Source organism: Felis catus, chromosome B4 (genome assembly GCF_018350175.1).
Source record: "Felis catus isolate Fca126 chromosome B4, F.catus_Fca126_mat1.0, whole genome shotgun sequence".
NCBI classification, from domain to species: domain Eukaryota; kingdom Metazoa; phylum Chordata; class Mammalia; order Carnivora; family Felidae; genus Felis; species Felis catus.
The window spans coordinates 26180188-26196762 of NC_058374.1; the positions used below are offsets into that span (position 1 = coordinate 26180188).

The 16575-nt window shown below is 37.7% G+C and overlaps 1 protein-coding gene and 1 long non-coding RNA gene across 7 annotated transcripts in view; one reads left to right on the forward strand and one right to left on the reverse strand.

The window, feature by feature from the left end:
• Window positions 1-11784, forward strand: part of LOC109501369 — a 95035-nt gene extending 83251 nt beyond the window's left edge. For all 4 annotated transcript variants that reach the window (XR_006600372.1, XR_006600373.1, XR_002743694.2 and 1 more), the window contains one exon: window positions 9888-11784. This is a non-coding gene — a long non-coding RNA (uncharacterized LOC109501369). The remainder of the gene's footprint in view (window positions 1-9887) is intronic.
• MPP7 (MAGUK p55 scaffold protein 7) overlaps window positions 1-16575 on the reverse strand; it is a 291409-nt gene that overhangs the window by 3000 nt on the left and 271834 nt on the right. For all 3 annotated transcript variants that reach the window (XM_019834123.2, XM_019834129.2, XM_006933337.4), the window contains 3 exons: window positions 3150-3243; window positions 2027-2135; window positions 310-453 (listed from right to left, as the gene is read on the reverse strand). In XM_019834123.2, the coding sequence (XP_019689682.2) occupies window positions 310-453; window positions 2027-2135; window positions 3150-3243 (347 nt within the window). The remainder of the gene's footprint in view (window positions 1-309; window positions 454-2026; window positions 2136-3149; window positions 3244-16575) is intronic.

The following is a 16575-nucleotide window of genomic DNA, read 5'->3' on the forward strand; positions in this document are numbered from 1 at the left end:
GATCTGTTTGTAACTAAACTGCTCTGACAGAGTCAAAATTCCCACCTTTCCCAAAATTCGGGATTGTTAGTCACTAACTTATCATTACAGGGATGTTTTGCTCAATATAACATAAAGATCTATTCATAGAAGCACAAAAAAGCCATCACAGTACAATCACTCAAAATGTATGTGCCTGGATACAATCTATCTTTTATCGGTTTTTGGATCACACTGTCTACTACATCTTCCAAAGGCAGTGGCTACCTAAGTGGCACGTAAGATTTTGAGCAGCACTTATGTCTTCTTACTAAGCATCATTGTACTTACTGTAAAGGGCTTTGCAGCACCCTGGTCATCTCTGCTTGAGATTATCTTTGCATTTTTCCTTGTCTCCCTCAAACGCTCTATTGATGGAGGCTTTATAAATATCACGTAGGGCTTAAATTCTAGGGTCCTTAAGTGTTTCACTGTCTGCAAGGAAGAAAATCAGTTTTCTTACATTTCTTCATAATGTCATGAGTGAATTTTACAGTCAAACTGAAGTTTCTTTCAAAGGAGAAAATTCCTTAAAATTATCTAATTCAGGCCAGTAGCTCTTTCAATATATTATTCAATTCGTTGTTGACAATAAATATCATTATATATGAATATACGTTAATGATATTAATAAGTAATATTATAGAATGTTGAATAAATTATTAATTAATGAATATCAGTATTAATGAATACCCCTGAAAAGATGTCGGAGCACAGAACTTGCCTTTTAAAATGTTTTGAAATGTCATAATACTGAACAGAAGCAGCTAAAAAAATCATAAAACCGGTTTTTAAATCAAATACTTAAAAGATGCCGTTGAGTTAAAAAGCTGTCTGCACATGAAAGTCTTCCAAACATCCCATGTAAGCCTTTTCCTGATCTCACACGAGTTCTCCTTTTGTCCTTCTGTCCTTCGGAGTGTCCTAAAAGGGTAAGCTTCCTGCTCTCCATGAAGCTTGTCAACACTTCCCCGTCAATATTTTATATTATTTACACTATGCTTCTGAGGACTCACCTGCAGTCAAGGGGGATTGGTAAAGGGGTGGGAGTTAAGGGATACTCTTGAGCCATAGTCAGAGCCTCCCTAGAATGTGAATACAAATCACAAACTCCCCTGAGGAGTTAGGCAGACAGGTTATGTGGGGTGGGGTTGGGGAGAGATGGGCTGTATGGCTGGTGAGGCTCTGTGGACATATTGCTGGAACCACACTGAGGGACTTGGACACAACCAGAGCCAGGGCTCCGGCAGAGAGGGGTTGTATAAGCAGAAGCATCCTATTCCTCACCGGCGCCCAAGTTAAGGAGTCAATCACCCTACTGATTCTTGGGACTCTTTTCACTTCAGACTCATCTTCCTGAAGAGAAGCCAAGGGCTTCTCTGGGTCATTATGGCTCTTGGAGGTTATGCACCCTAAGGTGTACCCATCAGTGAAGTGAGAATCTGTGATCCCTGGGTAACAAGGAAGATGCTACGGGTTGGATCTCTGCTGGAGGATATGTGGTTCGACAAGAACTGAATGGCTTCATCCACTGGCACCCTCAGTCCAAAGTGTTCACAAGCGTTCCCAGGATGCCGGCAAAGATCTCCCTGACAGCTGTGAGCAGGGTCTCATTCAGTATAATTCCTGTGAGATGCCCCACAGCTCTACGTGGGGGGCTTACACTTCTAGGATATGTAGAGAGTCAAACTCAAAGAAAGAGGGCCAAGAACCAAAATGTCCATTGTAAAAATTACAAACACTTATAATAATACATGATACTTAAGAATACAGTATACTTGGGGTGTGCCTGGGTGGCTCAGTCGGTTGAGCGTCTGACTTCAGCTCAGGTCATGATCTTGCAGTTCATGAGTTCAAGCCCTGCATCAGGCTCTGTGCTGACAGCTCAGAGCCTGGAGCCTGCTTCAGATTCTGTCTCTCTCCCTCTCAATCCGCACCAGCCCCGCCCACCTCTCTCATGCTCTCTCTCTCAAAAATAAACATTAAAAACAGTTCGTTGTTCACTTACGTGAGGCTGCACGTCCAACAAACAAACTTTGTTTTTCGCCAGGACAGAACGAACTGAGTCAATACTTGTGCCGTAGTAATTGTTTTTATATTCCCCATATTCAATAAACCTGTAGGAAATCGGACATGTGTCAGAGCCATTTGCGAATTAATTATACACATAAGTGGAAAGACATAATTCATATATATAAACGATATTCTTGCTGAACATGTAATTTTCTTTTACTGTGTTCAATAAAATAAATAGGGCCAAGTACTCCAGAATGTCAATTTAAAAAAATCTTTTATTTTACATTTTCACATCAGTAACACTTGCTTGTATTACACTGAAACAGAAAAAAGTACTTTAGTCCACCAGTACTCTGTTTGCCATCACCTCTTTTTCAGAACTAATGCAATGCAATAAAACAGTGAATAAACCAAACAATAGAAACTACTGAAATTTCACCATGCGCTACGGAATAACCAAGCTCAGCTTTAGAACTACAGCGGGAACTGGTTGGTGGCTAATGGAACCAGGGCAGCCGATTATGTGCTATAAAAACACAATCGCCGTGCCAAACGTGGAAAAAAGCATTTTGATGTTTCAATAAAATCCCCAAATCCTACATTAAAACACACATTGCTCCCCAACACCCTCCATTATCCATGCTTAAGCAAATGGAAGACCTGGGGAGGTGGAGGAAGCCGAGCTGGCCAGGGGATTTAGTACAAGCAAGGCGATTAACATTATTTTAATTTTTTTTCTTTTTTGAAGAGTCAGTGAGGGAGAGAAGTGTGTGTGTGGAGAGTGTGGACGTAGGGATCTATGACATAGCTGTTAGTTTTCTGAAATAAAATTCTATTCACATATGTTAAGATTCAATTAGTTGAGGTCACAATAACACACTAGGAACATTCCCTCATTTTTCAAAATAATTCCTACACACTTAACTCACCACAAACACAGCAGCTCTAGGTTATTAAAAAATTACAGGTGAAGATTGCTAACGAGTGTTATCACCTTCTTATCAGTTTCAAATATTATAAAACTGAAAATATATTTCAAATGGCTCAGTTGCCTAAAACTGGACACGTAGGCACATGCTTAAAAACAATGGTTACACAAAAAAACTTCCACATACTTGTTATTTTGTACATCTGTCTCAAACAAATGCTTGGAAATGAAAATATATTCCACGCCGTCACTCTCCTGGCTTCTTCTTGCTCTGGTAGTGTCTGTGATTTAATTAAAAAGAGTTTACAAAAGTCTGTATCAACCATCCTGAGGAACATACTGAAAAAGAAATCATCATGTATTAAAAGTGCTTTTTCATAAACCAGACTTAAAAACTTACAAGAAAGCCAATTAGCCAGTAAAGTGTCATTAATTCAGAATTTCCATCGATATAAAAACATATTGAAGATCGATTCAAAATTAAACTGCATTGTGTCTGTGCTATTCATGATCTTGAAGGTGCTCTAATATGTTAATTAAATAAAAAGTTATCTTAACCCTCGAGGAAAAACTCGTTTCTTTCGCAGATAATATGCTTATTATCATATTTATTATCATATTCACTGAAGCAAGTCTAACGCCCATTAGGTTGTAAGATAAATTCTGAAATGACTTTACTCTCTTCTACACACAGCAGATAGGGAGGATGCCATCAATAACCGAACGAAGTCAAAGATCTCCAGATGCCATTCATTCCTCCTTTGCAAAAGTATAAACACCTTCTTAGAATACTACTGAACCCCCAAACATTCAGTAATTTTACCTATTTGCTACTAAATTATAATGGAGGAGAAAACACAAGGACTAATTTTAAAACGAGAACCAAACCTAAGGAGTTGCAGTGCCGATATGGCACGTGAAAGACTGACTACGGCCCATCTTTCCTACTGATTACAACTAAACACTCTGCGCCCAAGACAAACTATCTGAGCACTTTTATTTATTTTTTATTATTATTTAAAAATGTTTATTCATTTTTGAGAGACAGAGACAGCCCACAAGTGGGACAGGGGCAGAGAGAGAGAGGGAGACACCGAATCCGAAGCAGGCTCCAGGCTCTGAGCTGTCAGCACAGAGTGCGACATGGGGCTGGAACCCCTGAACCATGAGTTCAGAACCCGAGCCGAAGTTGGATGCTTAACTGACTGAGCCACCCAGGCGCCCCCCGAGCACTTTTAAAATAAATAAAGCAGGTTGTGTCCGGAAATCAACAGGTGTGGGGCAGAGTTTTAACTTTTATTTCCTCTTTGTTTTGCCCTGAGGGTGGGAACAATCACAGAGCATCATGGTGTTATGTGTGACTAAATTGCAGTGTAGGAGCCCTTATTAAGAAAAAACAAAAAAGTCCTTAAAAACTGAAGTGTGTGGAGGTAATCCAGGAAGACTGGAGGAGACATTCTAATCCTGAGTAGGAAGGAATACTAGCTGAAGAAAAAACCCTGAGCTATACGCATGCAGTTTGGACTCCAGCTAACATAGCAACATTTTACAACAGAGTTTAGGACACAGAAGTGTCAGCCTAACCCCTCAATAACAGCAGCACAGAACACATCCAAACCAACATAGAAAAGGCTTATTAGAAAACTGAGCTGAGATGTGGACTCTGTACACAAGTATCAGACTCCCCCGAACTACATGTGACAGAGATGACCCAAACCAGTGTAGCAAGAGGTTTAGAGAACTGAACTGAGATTTAAACCACAACTCACAACGAGACAGAACTTATAGTCTAAACATAAAGTGGTTGATTACTTGCTAAAGTAAAAACATTCTCCAGAATGTTGATTCCCCTATATAGTCTGCTTGCTTTACTCATTTTCAAAGTGCTCAGACAGTTGTCCTGGGGCCAGAGTTTTTAGTTGTAATCAGCAGGAAGGATGGGCTGCTTGCCATATTCGCACTGCAACTCCTCAGGTTTTTTTTGTTTTGTTTTGTTTTTTTACATTTATTTATTTTGAGAGAGAGAGAGCATGTGAGCAGGAGAGGGACAGAGAGAGAGGGAGAGAGAGAATCCAAAGCAGGCTCCATGCTGTTAGTGCAGAGTTCGATGTGGGGGTCGACCGCATGAACCATGAGATCATGACCTGAGCTGAAATCAAGAGTCAGATGTTTGACTGAGCCACCCTGGAGCCCATTTGTTTTTAAAGTTAATCCTGTATTTTCTGTTCCATTATAAGCAGGACCTAGAGTTGATACAACATTGCATTCATAATATCCAAAATGCAATTAGGGGCGCCTGGGTGGCTTAGTTGGTTAAGCGTCAGACTTTGGTTCAGGTCATGATCTTGCAGTTCGTGAGTTCAAGCCCCGCGTTGGGCTCTGTGCTGACAGCTCAGAGCCTGGAGCCTGCCTCAGAATCTGTCTCTCTCTCTCTCTCTCTCTTTGCCCCTCCCCCAGTCTCTCTCTCTCTCTCTCTCTCTCTCTCTCTCTCTCTCTTTCTCAAAAATAAAGATTAAAAAAACTTAAAAGAAATTATTCAACATACAAAAAACACACACAAAATAGGACCAGTTCTCAAGGGGAAAATGATAGATGGCAACTCTGAATGAACAAGAAGTTAACTAGGACTATCAAGCAAAGAATAAGGCAACTATTACAACTGTGTTTTATAAGGTAAAGGACAATACACCTGAAATGAACGAAGATATGCACTCTTAGAGAAATGGAAACTATAAAGAAGAACCAAGTGGAAATTTTGGAACTGAAATAGACAATATCTAACAGAAACAAATCACCAAGTGCGCTCAGCAGCAGAATGGAGATGACAGAGAAAAAAAACCCAGTGAACTTGAAGTAGGTCAATAGAAATTATAAAATCTGAGCAACAAAGAAAAAAAGACTGAAAAGATATAAATGGAGCCCCAGGGACCTGTATAACGTATGTGTAATTCGGAAGCCAGAAGGAGATGAAAAAGAGATTGAGGCAAAAAAAAAAATGTATTAGCCAAAAACTGCTAAAATTTGGTGAAGACATAATGTTTACAAATTCCCAAAGTTACAACAAATCTCAAATAGGATAAGTTCAGAGAAAAATCATGCCTAGACACTAAAACCAAAGTACTAACAGCCAAAGATACAGAAAAACATTTTGAAAGCATCTAGAAAATCCAATACAATACATGTGAGGAATACTGATTCCAGATTTATTATATTATTATAAATCATAAAAACAAGAACTCAATGAAATAATATCTACACTTAAGGTACTGAAAGAAAAGAATTTCACCCGAAATATCCTTCAGGAGAAAAAGGCAAAATAAACACCTTGTTAGAAGAGAAACCAAGAAAATTTATCAGCAGATGTGTTCTAAAAGAATATTCAAGGAAGGTTTTAGGCTAAAAGGAAATGTTAAGAATGAAATCTATATCTTCAAGGAATGAAGAGCAACAGAAAGAATGAATAGAAATAGAAGTTTGCTTTTTTCCTCTTAAGTTCCTTAAAATAAATACATATTAAAATATATTTATATATGTATATATTACATATACATATACAACTGATTTAAAAGTTTTAATATTATCTGGTAGACTTTCCAATGTATGCAAACATGATATATTTGTCAATTACCACAAAAAGGACTATATAATTGAAAGGTTTCTATATTTTATGTGAAATGGCATGAAGATAACTCTGAATGATTAGGTATAAGCATGTTGTAATCCCTACAGCAACCAGTAACAAGTAATACAAAGACATATAAGCAGAGAGCAAATAGGTAAACTGAAATGGAACGTTAAAAACCATTCTAATAATAATAATAATAATAATAATAATAATAATAATAATAAATAACAGTAGAAAAGAAATAAAAAGCAGAAGGCAAAGGATAAACAGAAAAACAATAAAATAGTAGCTTAAATTTAATCATTTTCATAATTTGGGAAATGTTAATTGGTTTGTATACTCCAATCAAAAGGCAGAGATAGAAAGGGTGAAAAAGACCCTAGTATGTGCTCTCTATTAAGTCTATAAGAAAGACACATTAACTACAAAGACACAGATAAGTTGAAAGTGAGCAGATGGAAGATAGTACATATACCATGTAAACAGTAAGCATAAGGCAGCTGAAGTGGCTACTTTAATACCAGATAAAAGAGATTCCAAGAAAAAGAGTATTACCAGAGATAAAGAACACTTCATAATGATAAAAGAGAAAATTATGAGAATTATAAATTTGTACACACATAATAACAAAACTTTAAAATACATGATGCAAAAAGTGGCTGAGTTAAATGAAGAAATGGGCAATTTCACAACCAGAATAAGAGATTTTAATGCCTCTCAACAACTGATAGAACTAGACAAAATATCAGTAAGACACAGGTGACCTAAACACTATCACCAACCTTTGGAGCCTAATTAATACCTATGTAACACTACATCCAATACATGCAGAATACACATTCTTTTCAGGTGTACATGATGCATTTGTCAAAAGGAAAATCATATGCTGGGCCAATAAAAAGTCCCAACAAATTTAAAAGAACCCAAATCATAAAAGAGTAAATTCTCTAGCCGTAACATAATTAAAAACCAGTAATAAGATATCTAGGAAAATCTCAAATATCTGAAAATTAAATAACACACTTCTAAATAAAGATTCAAAGATGCAATAATAAATATTGTGAAGGACATAACAAGGAATATACAACCTATTACAGTTACAGGATGGAACATGGTGCAAAGCAGGAAACTTATACCTTTAAATGCTTATATTAAAAAAGAAGATCTAAACTCTATGACTGAAAGTTCATCTTAAAATATGCTAGAAAGAGGGGCACCTCGGTGGCTCAGTAGGTAAAGCATCTGACTCTTGGTTTCAGCTCAGGTCATGAATCTCACTTTCATGAGTTCGAGCCCCACATCAGACTCTGCACTGACAGTACAGAGCTTGCTTGGGATCCTGTCTCTCCCTCTCTCTCTGCCCTGCCCCCACTCCTGCAGTCTCTCTCAAAATAAATAAATAAACTTTTAAGATGTTGCTACAAAGAAAACATCACAGTACACCCAAACCAAGGAGAAGAGAATAATAACAAATACAAAAAAAAAAAAAAAAGACAATAAAGAAAAACAACAAAATTTAAAAACCTAATTACAGTGATCAAGAAAAAGAGAACAGGGATGCCTGGGGGAATCAGTCTTTCATGTTTTCTCTCTCTTTCTCAACATAAATAAACAAAGATCTTTCTTTTAAAAAAAGAAAAACAAAGATGACCAATATAAAAAATGAAAAATGAGTTATTATCAGAGATCCTATGGACACTAAAAAGGATTAGAGAATATTATGCATTACTTTATGCCAACATATTTGACAATTTAGATGAAATAGATACATTTCTTGAAAAGTATAAAGAATCAAAATTGAAACAAGAGGAGGCAAAATATCTGAATAGCATGTCAAATAAATCAAACTTATTTTTTAAAACCTTCCCCCAAAGAAAATTCCAGGCCTAGATGGCTAATGAAGTCTATCCACCATTTAAGAATGAAATAACACAAATCTTACATCAACATATTTTTGCATAAAGAGGAATCACTGCTTAATTCATTTTATGATATTAGTACAAACTAACTGCACAACCTATCAAAGACATTAGAAAACATTACAGACCGATCCCCATCAAAAGTTTAGATGCAAAAGTCCTCAACAAAATTATTAGCAAGTTAAATTCAGCAATATATTTTTTAAAAAGATAAGAGATCATAACCAAGTAGAGTTTATCTTGTGAATAAAAAGTTGGCTGAACATTTGGAAATCAATGGAATTCACCATATTAACAGAATGGAGGATAATACATGATCCTTTCAATGTATCTAGAAAAATCATCAGAAGAAAATTCAGTGGCCATTCATGACAAAAAGCATCTGCAAACGAGGATTCACAGGGAATGCCCTCAAATAAATAAAGGGCATTGATGAGTAAACATCACACTTAATGGTGAAAGAGGGAGTTGTTTTCCCTTGAGATCAGGAACAAGGCAAGTCTGCTAAGTAACAACGTAAAATATAACTTGAAATGGATCAAGACCTAAGTGTAAAATGTAAAATTATAAAACTTCTAGAAAAAGCAGAGTGTCTTTGTGACCCTGAGACATAAAAGATTTTTAGATAGAACATAAGCACAAAACATAAATGAGACTTTGTCAAAATTAAAAACTTTTGGTCTTTGTAAAACACCAGTAGAAAATGAAAAGTTAACCCACAGACTGGAAGGAATATGTGTATAACTTATTTATCATATAAAGGACATGTATCCAGAATATATAAAGAATTCCCAAAACTCAATGAGACAATGCAATTTTTTAGACGTCTATTTATTTAGAGAGAGCACACAAGCAGGGGAGGGGCACAGAGAGAGAGAGAGAGAGAAAGAATCGCAAGCAGCCTCTGTGCTGTCACTGCAGAGCCCAACGTGGGGCTCGATGTCATGAATTGTGAGATTGTGACCTCAGCTGAAATTAAGAGACTCATGCTTAACCCTCTGACAATGCATTTTTTTTTTTAAATGGCAAACTATTTGAATAGGCATTTTGCCAAAGGTGCATAAATGACTGGGTCCACAAAATGACACTCAATATCATTAGTTATCAATTAAATGCAAATTGAAGTACAATGAAATAGCACTACACACATACAAGCATGCCTCGTTTTACTGTGCTTTATGTTGCTTCACAGGTATTTTTTTTTTCTTTTAAACAAACTGAAGGTTTGTGGCAACCCTGTGTCAAGCATCAGCATCATTTTTCCAACAGCATTTGCTCACTTTGTGTCTCTGTCACATTTTGGTAATTCTCATGATATTTCCAACTTTTTCATTATTATATCTGTTATTGTAACCAGTGATCTTTGACGTTACTATTGCAGTTGTTCTGGAGTGCCATGAACTGTGCCCACGTAAGATGGTGAGCTTAATCAACAAACGGTGTGTGTTTTCTGGCTGCTCCACTGACTGCCCATTGCCTGATCTCTCCCCGTCTCCTCAGGCCTCCCTATTCCCTGAGACACAACAATACTGAAATTAGGCCAATGAATAACTCCACGATCGCCTCTAAGTGTTCAAGTGCAAGGAAGAGCTGTACGGCTCCCGCTTTCAGTCAAAAGCTAGACACGATTAAGCCTAGGGAGGAAGGCACGTGGAAAGCTGAGACAGGCTGAAAGCTAGGCCTCCTGCACCGAACAGTCAAGTTGTGAATGCAAAAGAAAAATTCTCGAAGGAAATGAAAAGTGCTACTCCAGTGAATGCACGTGAATCGGCCTTATTGCTGACCTGGAGAGAAGAGCCAACCAGCCACAACAGTCCTGCAAGCCCAAGCCCGACTCCCTTCAATTCTACGAAGGCAGCGAGAGGGGAGGAAGCTGCAGAAGGAAAGTGTGAAGCCAGCAGAGGTTGTCCCTGACGTTTAAGGAAACAAGTCATCTCTGTCACAGAAAAGTGCAGGGTGAAGCAGCAGATGCTGATGGAGAAGCTACAGCAAGTTACCCAGAAGACCCAGCTGAGATAGATCATTAATGAAGGTGCCTACACCAAGTGGATTTTCACTGTAAATCAAACAGCCTTATACTGGAAGAAGGTGCCATCTAGGCTTTCACAGCTAGAGAGAAGTCAATGCCTGGCTCCAGAGCTCTAAAGGACAGTCTACCTCGTTAGGGGTGAATGTCATTGATGGCTTTAAAGCTGAAGCCAGTGTTCACTGGCTGTTCTGAAAATCCCAACGCCCTTAAGAATTATGGAAAATGTACTCTACCTGTGCTCTATAAATGGAACAACAAAGCCTGTTTATCAGCACCTCTGTTTCCAACATGGTTTACTGGATGTTTTAAGCCCACTGTTCAAAGCTAGTGCTCAGATTCTTTCTGAAATACTACGAAAGCACCTTGCCACCAAGAGCTCGGATGGAGACGTAAAACGAGACTAATGTTGTTGTCAAGCCTGCTAACACAACATCCGTTCTGCAGTCCATGGATCAAGGAGTAATTCTGACTTTCAGTTCTTACTAAGAAGTACATTTTTGTAAGGCTATGGCTGCCATAGATAGTGACTTCTCTGACGGATTTGGGCAAAATAAGTTGAAAACTGAATTATGGAAAGATAACTTTCTGGAAAGAGTTCACACTAGATGCTGTTAAGAACATTTGTGATTCATGGGAAGAGATCAAAATATCAACATTAACAGTTTGGAAGAAGTGGATTCCAATACTCATGAATGACTTTGAGGGGTTCAAGCCTTGAGCGGAGAAAGTCCCTGCAGCTGGGGTGTAAATAGCGGGAGAATTGGAATTAGAAGTGGAGCCTGAAGATGGGGCCGAATTGCTGCCACCTTGTGATCAAACTTTAATGGATGAGGAGTTGCTTCCTACGGATGAGCAAAGAAAGTGGTTTCTGGATCTGGAATCTACCCCTGTGAAGATGCTGTGAAGACTGTTGAAATGACAACAGAGGACTGAGAATGCTACATACACTCAGCTGATAAAGCAGCACAGTATTTGAGAGGATCAAGTCCAATTTGGGGAGAAGTTCTACTGTGGGTCAAATGCTATCGAACACCAACCACTGCATGCTACAGAGAAAGTGTTTGTGAAAGGAAGAGTCAATAATGTGGCAAACTTCACTGTTGTCTTATTTTAAGAAGTTGCCACAGCCACCCCTGCCTTCAGCAGCCACCAACCTCAGGGCAAAACCCTCCCCCCAGAACAAAAAATGACTTTCTGAAAGCTCAGAGGACAGTAGCATTTTTTTAGCAATAAAGTATTTTAAAATTAAGATATGTACTTTTTTTGGCCTTAATGCTACTGCACACTTAATAGATTACAGTATAATCATAAATTTCATTTTTTAAGCATAACTTTTATATGTACTGAGAAACCAAAAAATTCATTTGACCCACTTCATTGCAATATTCACTTTATTGTGGTGGTCTGGAACTGAACCTGTAATCCCTCTGAGACGTGTCTGTATCACACTGAGAAAAATTTAAAAGGCTGACTCTAATACCCTCTGGTTTTACCCACGTTGCTGCAAATGGAAGGATTTCATTCTTTCTCATTGCCAAGTAGTATTCCATTGTATATATAAACCATATTTTATTTAAGTGAAATAAGTCAGTCAGAGAAATACAGATATCATATATTTTCACTCATATGTGGAATTTGAGAAACTTAACAGAAGACCATGGGGGAAGGGAGAGGGAAAAATAGATACAAACAGAGAGGGAGGGAGGCAAACCATAAGAGACTCTTAATACAGAGAAAAAACTGAGAGTTCATGGGGAGGGGTGAGGGAGAGGGGGAAATGGGTGATGGACATTGAGGAGGGTACTTGTTGCGACAAGCGCTGGGTGTTGTACGTAAGCGATGAGTCACGGGAATCTACCCCCGAAACCAAGAGCACATGGCATAGACTGTATGTTAGCCAACTTGACATTATATGTAAATAATAAATCAAAATAAATTAAAAAATAAAAGGCTGACTATACAAAGTGTTGGCAAAGATGTAGAACAACTAGATCTGGCATACACTGCCAGGGTTGTAAAATGGTATAACCACTTCAGAAATGGTTTGGTAAGGTCTTACAAAATTACCTATGTCCCAGCCATTCTACTCCTAACTATTTACCCAACAGAAACAAAAATATATTCATCAAAATATCTAGCTTATAGGTTTATTTGTAATAACCCAAAACGGGGGGAACCCCCAAGTATCCATTAAAAGGTGAATGGATGGATCAACAAATTACAGTATTTCCATACAATGGAATACCACTCAGCAATGAAAAGGGACGAATTACTAACCTATGAAACAACCTTGGTGAATCTCAAACTCATGCTGGGTGAAATAAACTAACCCCTTCCCCCAAAGAAAATTGGGAACAATGTATAATTTCATTTATATAAAGTGCTAGATGATTTAAACTAATCTATAGTTTCGGAATGTAGATCTGTGGTTGCCTAAGGCCAGGAGTAGAAGGATAGATTACTAAAGGCATGGGCAGATTTTTTGAGGAGATGGTAATATGCATTATGTTGATTGTGATGATGATTTCATATGTGTATATGTATGTTAAAACAGATCTAACTGTACCTTTTAAATATATGCAGCTTATCTATTTCAATTATATCCCAATAATATGTAAAAGGAAAACTGCAGAAAGGGGGGAAAAAGTAACCTAATACAAAAAGTAATTGATTTAAATTGAACTTAAATTTAAATTATATCCAAAATTTTAATTAACTTCTATTTAGTTAAAAGCATATTTTAATACAACATTCAGATCTTCTAAAACAGTTTTTCGTATTTCTACTGGTAAAGCACCAAGAAATTGCGCTATTCATTACGAAATGTCGCACCTCCTGCAGGAACAGCATGTAATACTAATAAATTTAATTCTTGTCATAAAAGCTAAGAATGAATTTCATGACAAATTCACTCTATTAAAGTGTAAATAACATAATACGCATCCACAAGTACGAAAGATATTAAAAGTAGTATGATCCTCTGCTTTGGAATCTAGGGTTAATATGCATTTGTCATTTCAACAATTTAGTTGTTGTCTGCTGGCGTTCCTTTGGCAAATAGTAAGCTTCGTAAGAATGTACTGCTGAAAATCAAAACCGAGAATTTTATGTGCATTAATTTGTTTCTGGTGAACTGAGAAAAGGTTACCTTTGTTCAATTGTCATGGCAGAACACTCTGAAAATGTAGAACATGCAGTGTTAAGGGTCACTGCCCTGACACATGGAGTCCCCTTGGGAGGGTTAAAAGTATTATTTAGAACTACCTCAAGTGAACAAGACATTTATGACACTGCCAAACACAGTTAAAAGTGAATGTACCTACAAAGTGTTTGCTTATCACCATCACCCCAAATTATCCAAGCCTGATGTAATTTTACTGTTGAAGAGTTTTATTGCTAATTGCAGTGAGGGATCATGGGAAATCTCACAAACTCATTAACGGTGAGGAATCCTGCAGAAGGGATCTGGAAGTTCTTAAGGGCAGAGAATTCAAAGGGAAAGATGGACACATTAACTATAATGCAGGCCACCACCTCACCATCGCTCACTTGTCAGAGTACTCACTGTGTTCACCGTCAGACAAACATCAAACACATACGAGACAAACTCCACCTTCTTCCCCTGCTTCCCACAAAATTCCCAAATAACTGCCATAATGAGATAAGAAAAAAAAATTTTTTTGAATTGGTACCCTAGTTTACATATATATATATTAGAAATCTCAACTGAGGTTTTCTATAGACAAAGAAGTGTTACAGAACATGAGTCCTTTGAAACCTATGAAAACACATAACTGTGATATATGCCTTCACGAGAAACCACAAAGTGATTAACAGGTGTGGTTGACTGTGAGTGCCCAAAATTCCAGACTGTAAAGACTTGGGAATTCATCAAGAATTTGACATTTACTGCAATACTTTTTGTTAACTGCTTTATTTTAATTTACTGAGACAGCCTTTTGAAAGCCTGGTTATATTAATAGTCATTTAAATTTGTTGATGATAACCTAGAGCCTTAAAACAGTGTTGGTGCTGCTCACTGAGAATGAAATTTCCCACAGAGAAGCAAGACAGCAGAAAACAGGTCTCGGCCACCACTTTCTTTAAAAGCAACTTTCAATGTTTAATGTGGCAACACAGATATTTTTTAAAGATCGTATAATTTGTTCTGCCATTTTAGCCCAAGAGTGATAGTGCTTACCTCATTTAGCATCCTTTTAAATAATTTTTTTAATTGCAATAATTACAGATTCACAATAAGTTGCAAAAATAGTACAGAGCAGATTCTGTGTAACTATCATTCAACTTTCTCCAATGAAGGAAAGTGTTCATCTTCCATAACTGTAGCGCAGTCAAGACCAGAAAATGGACCTCAGCAAACCACAGTGAGCTAAACTACCAAGTATTTCTTTTTAACACTGAAAAACCTGAAGTATGCTCGACAGAAAAGTTCACATGTAAGCTTAACGAATTTCCACAGAATGAAAATACCCAGGTAAGAAGCACCCACCAGGGAACAGAAGATTTCCAGCACTGCACAATCACCCTTCCGATCCACCTCCTCAAGACATCTAACAGCACACGTTAGCATTGCTTTTATTGTATTTATACAAACGGAGTTATATTGGATATTCTCTTTTGTGTCTGCCTTTCACTGGACACGTTTGGTGGACTCATTCCCAATGCTGCGCGGAGCAGCAGATTGGGCATTACAGTCTTCTGTCGTGTGAACATGCCATCATGTCCCTTATCCGATCTATCACTGATGGGCATTTGGGTCCTTTCCAGTTTGGGGCTCTTAGGAATAATGTTTCCAAAACCATCCGAGTGCACGTTGTGTGCATCTCTGTTGGCTGTGTACTAGGAGTGGAATCGCGAGGTCATGGGGTATGTATTTGCTCAGGTCTAGTAGATAGTATCACTTAGTTTTCCAAAGTGGATGAATTAATTTGCACTCCCACCAACACCAGCAATGTGTGAGAGTTCCAATGCTCTACATCTTTTTCAACCTACCCATTCTGGTGGATATTTAGTACATTTGGGGGGAAAGATTTATAGAGTTAAACATCGAACAGAATACTGGTGGAATAATCAGAGCAATAATTTTTCTCCAAATACTCAAGACTCTACCTAGAATATTTGACAAAGCAAAACAATCTGAAATTCCAAACTTGTTCTTAAAATATATTCTTCTTTAATTAATTAAATCATCCCGAGCTGATGCTATGGCTGTTATTTTCCAAACATGTCTGGTATTATGAGTCACTTGGGATATATAAATACAGACTTTCAGGCATTCTGTCAGATTTCCTGAAGGAGGATTTCTTTGGAAAGGCCTTGGAATCTTTTCATATGAAGCCCAAGAGGTTTTTATTATCAGCCAAGTCTGGAAAACACTGCTCCATGGGAATCTTCTGACATTAACACCTGTTTAAAAGTGAATCTGAGTGGAAAATTACTACTTTGGGGATTTCTTTGGAGACTTCCAGCCCCAGAACCTTCTGGATGTTCTCAATTTCTGCAACAACTTTAGAGGCAGATATAATTTGAATTGTTGGATAAATTGAGGCCAAAGTACATTGCCCCAGGTCCTTGAGTAACACCAAAATTATCATAAAGCCCTATGTGTGATCAACAGCCTTATTGGTATTTAGCATCTTCCAAATACGTGGATTTTTATTATTAACCGTGCTGCAATAAAGAGAATCGGTAGTTGGAAAAGACTGTGTAGTATCGTATATGGGAGGAAGACCGTGAAGACTGGAATCAGAAAACCTGGTTTCGAGTGCGGGTACAACTACTGTGTGTCGAACTCTGAGTAGGTAACGGATCCTTGCTCCCTCTTTCCTCCTCTGTGGCATGCAGACGTCGCCCCGTTGTTGGGACATTGAAATAAATTCAGACAGTTAAAGGAGATGAATACACAGTAGCAAATTAATACATGCGTTTTTTTCCCCCTTCGCAATCTGTTTTTCCATCCTCTAGGTTCTTTGTAACTGCTCACCTGTAAGACTGGCCAATAGTTTTGTAAAATTTTCTA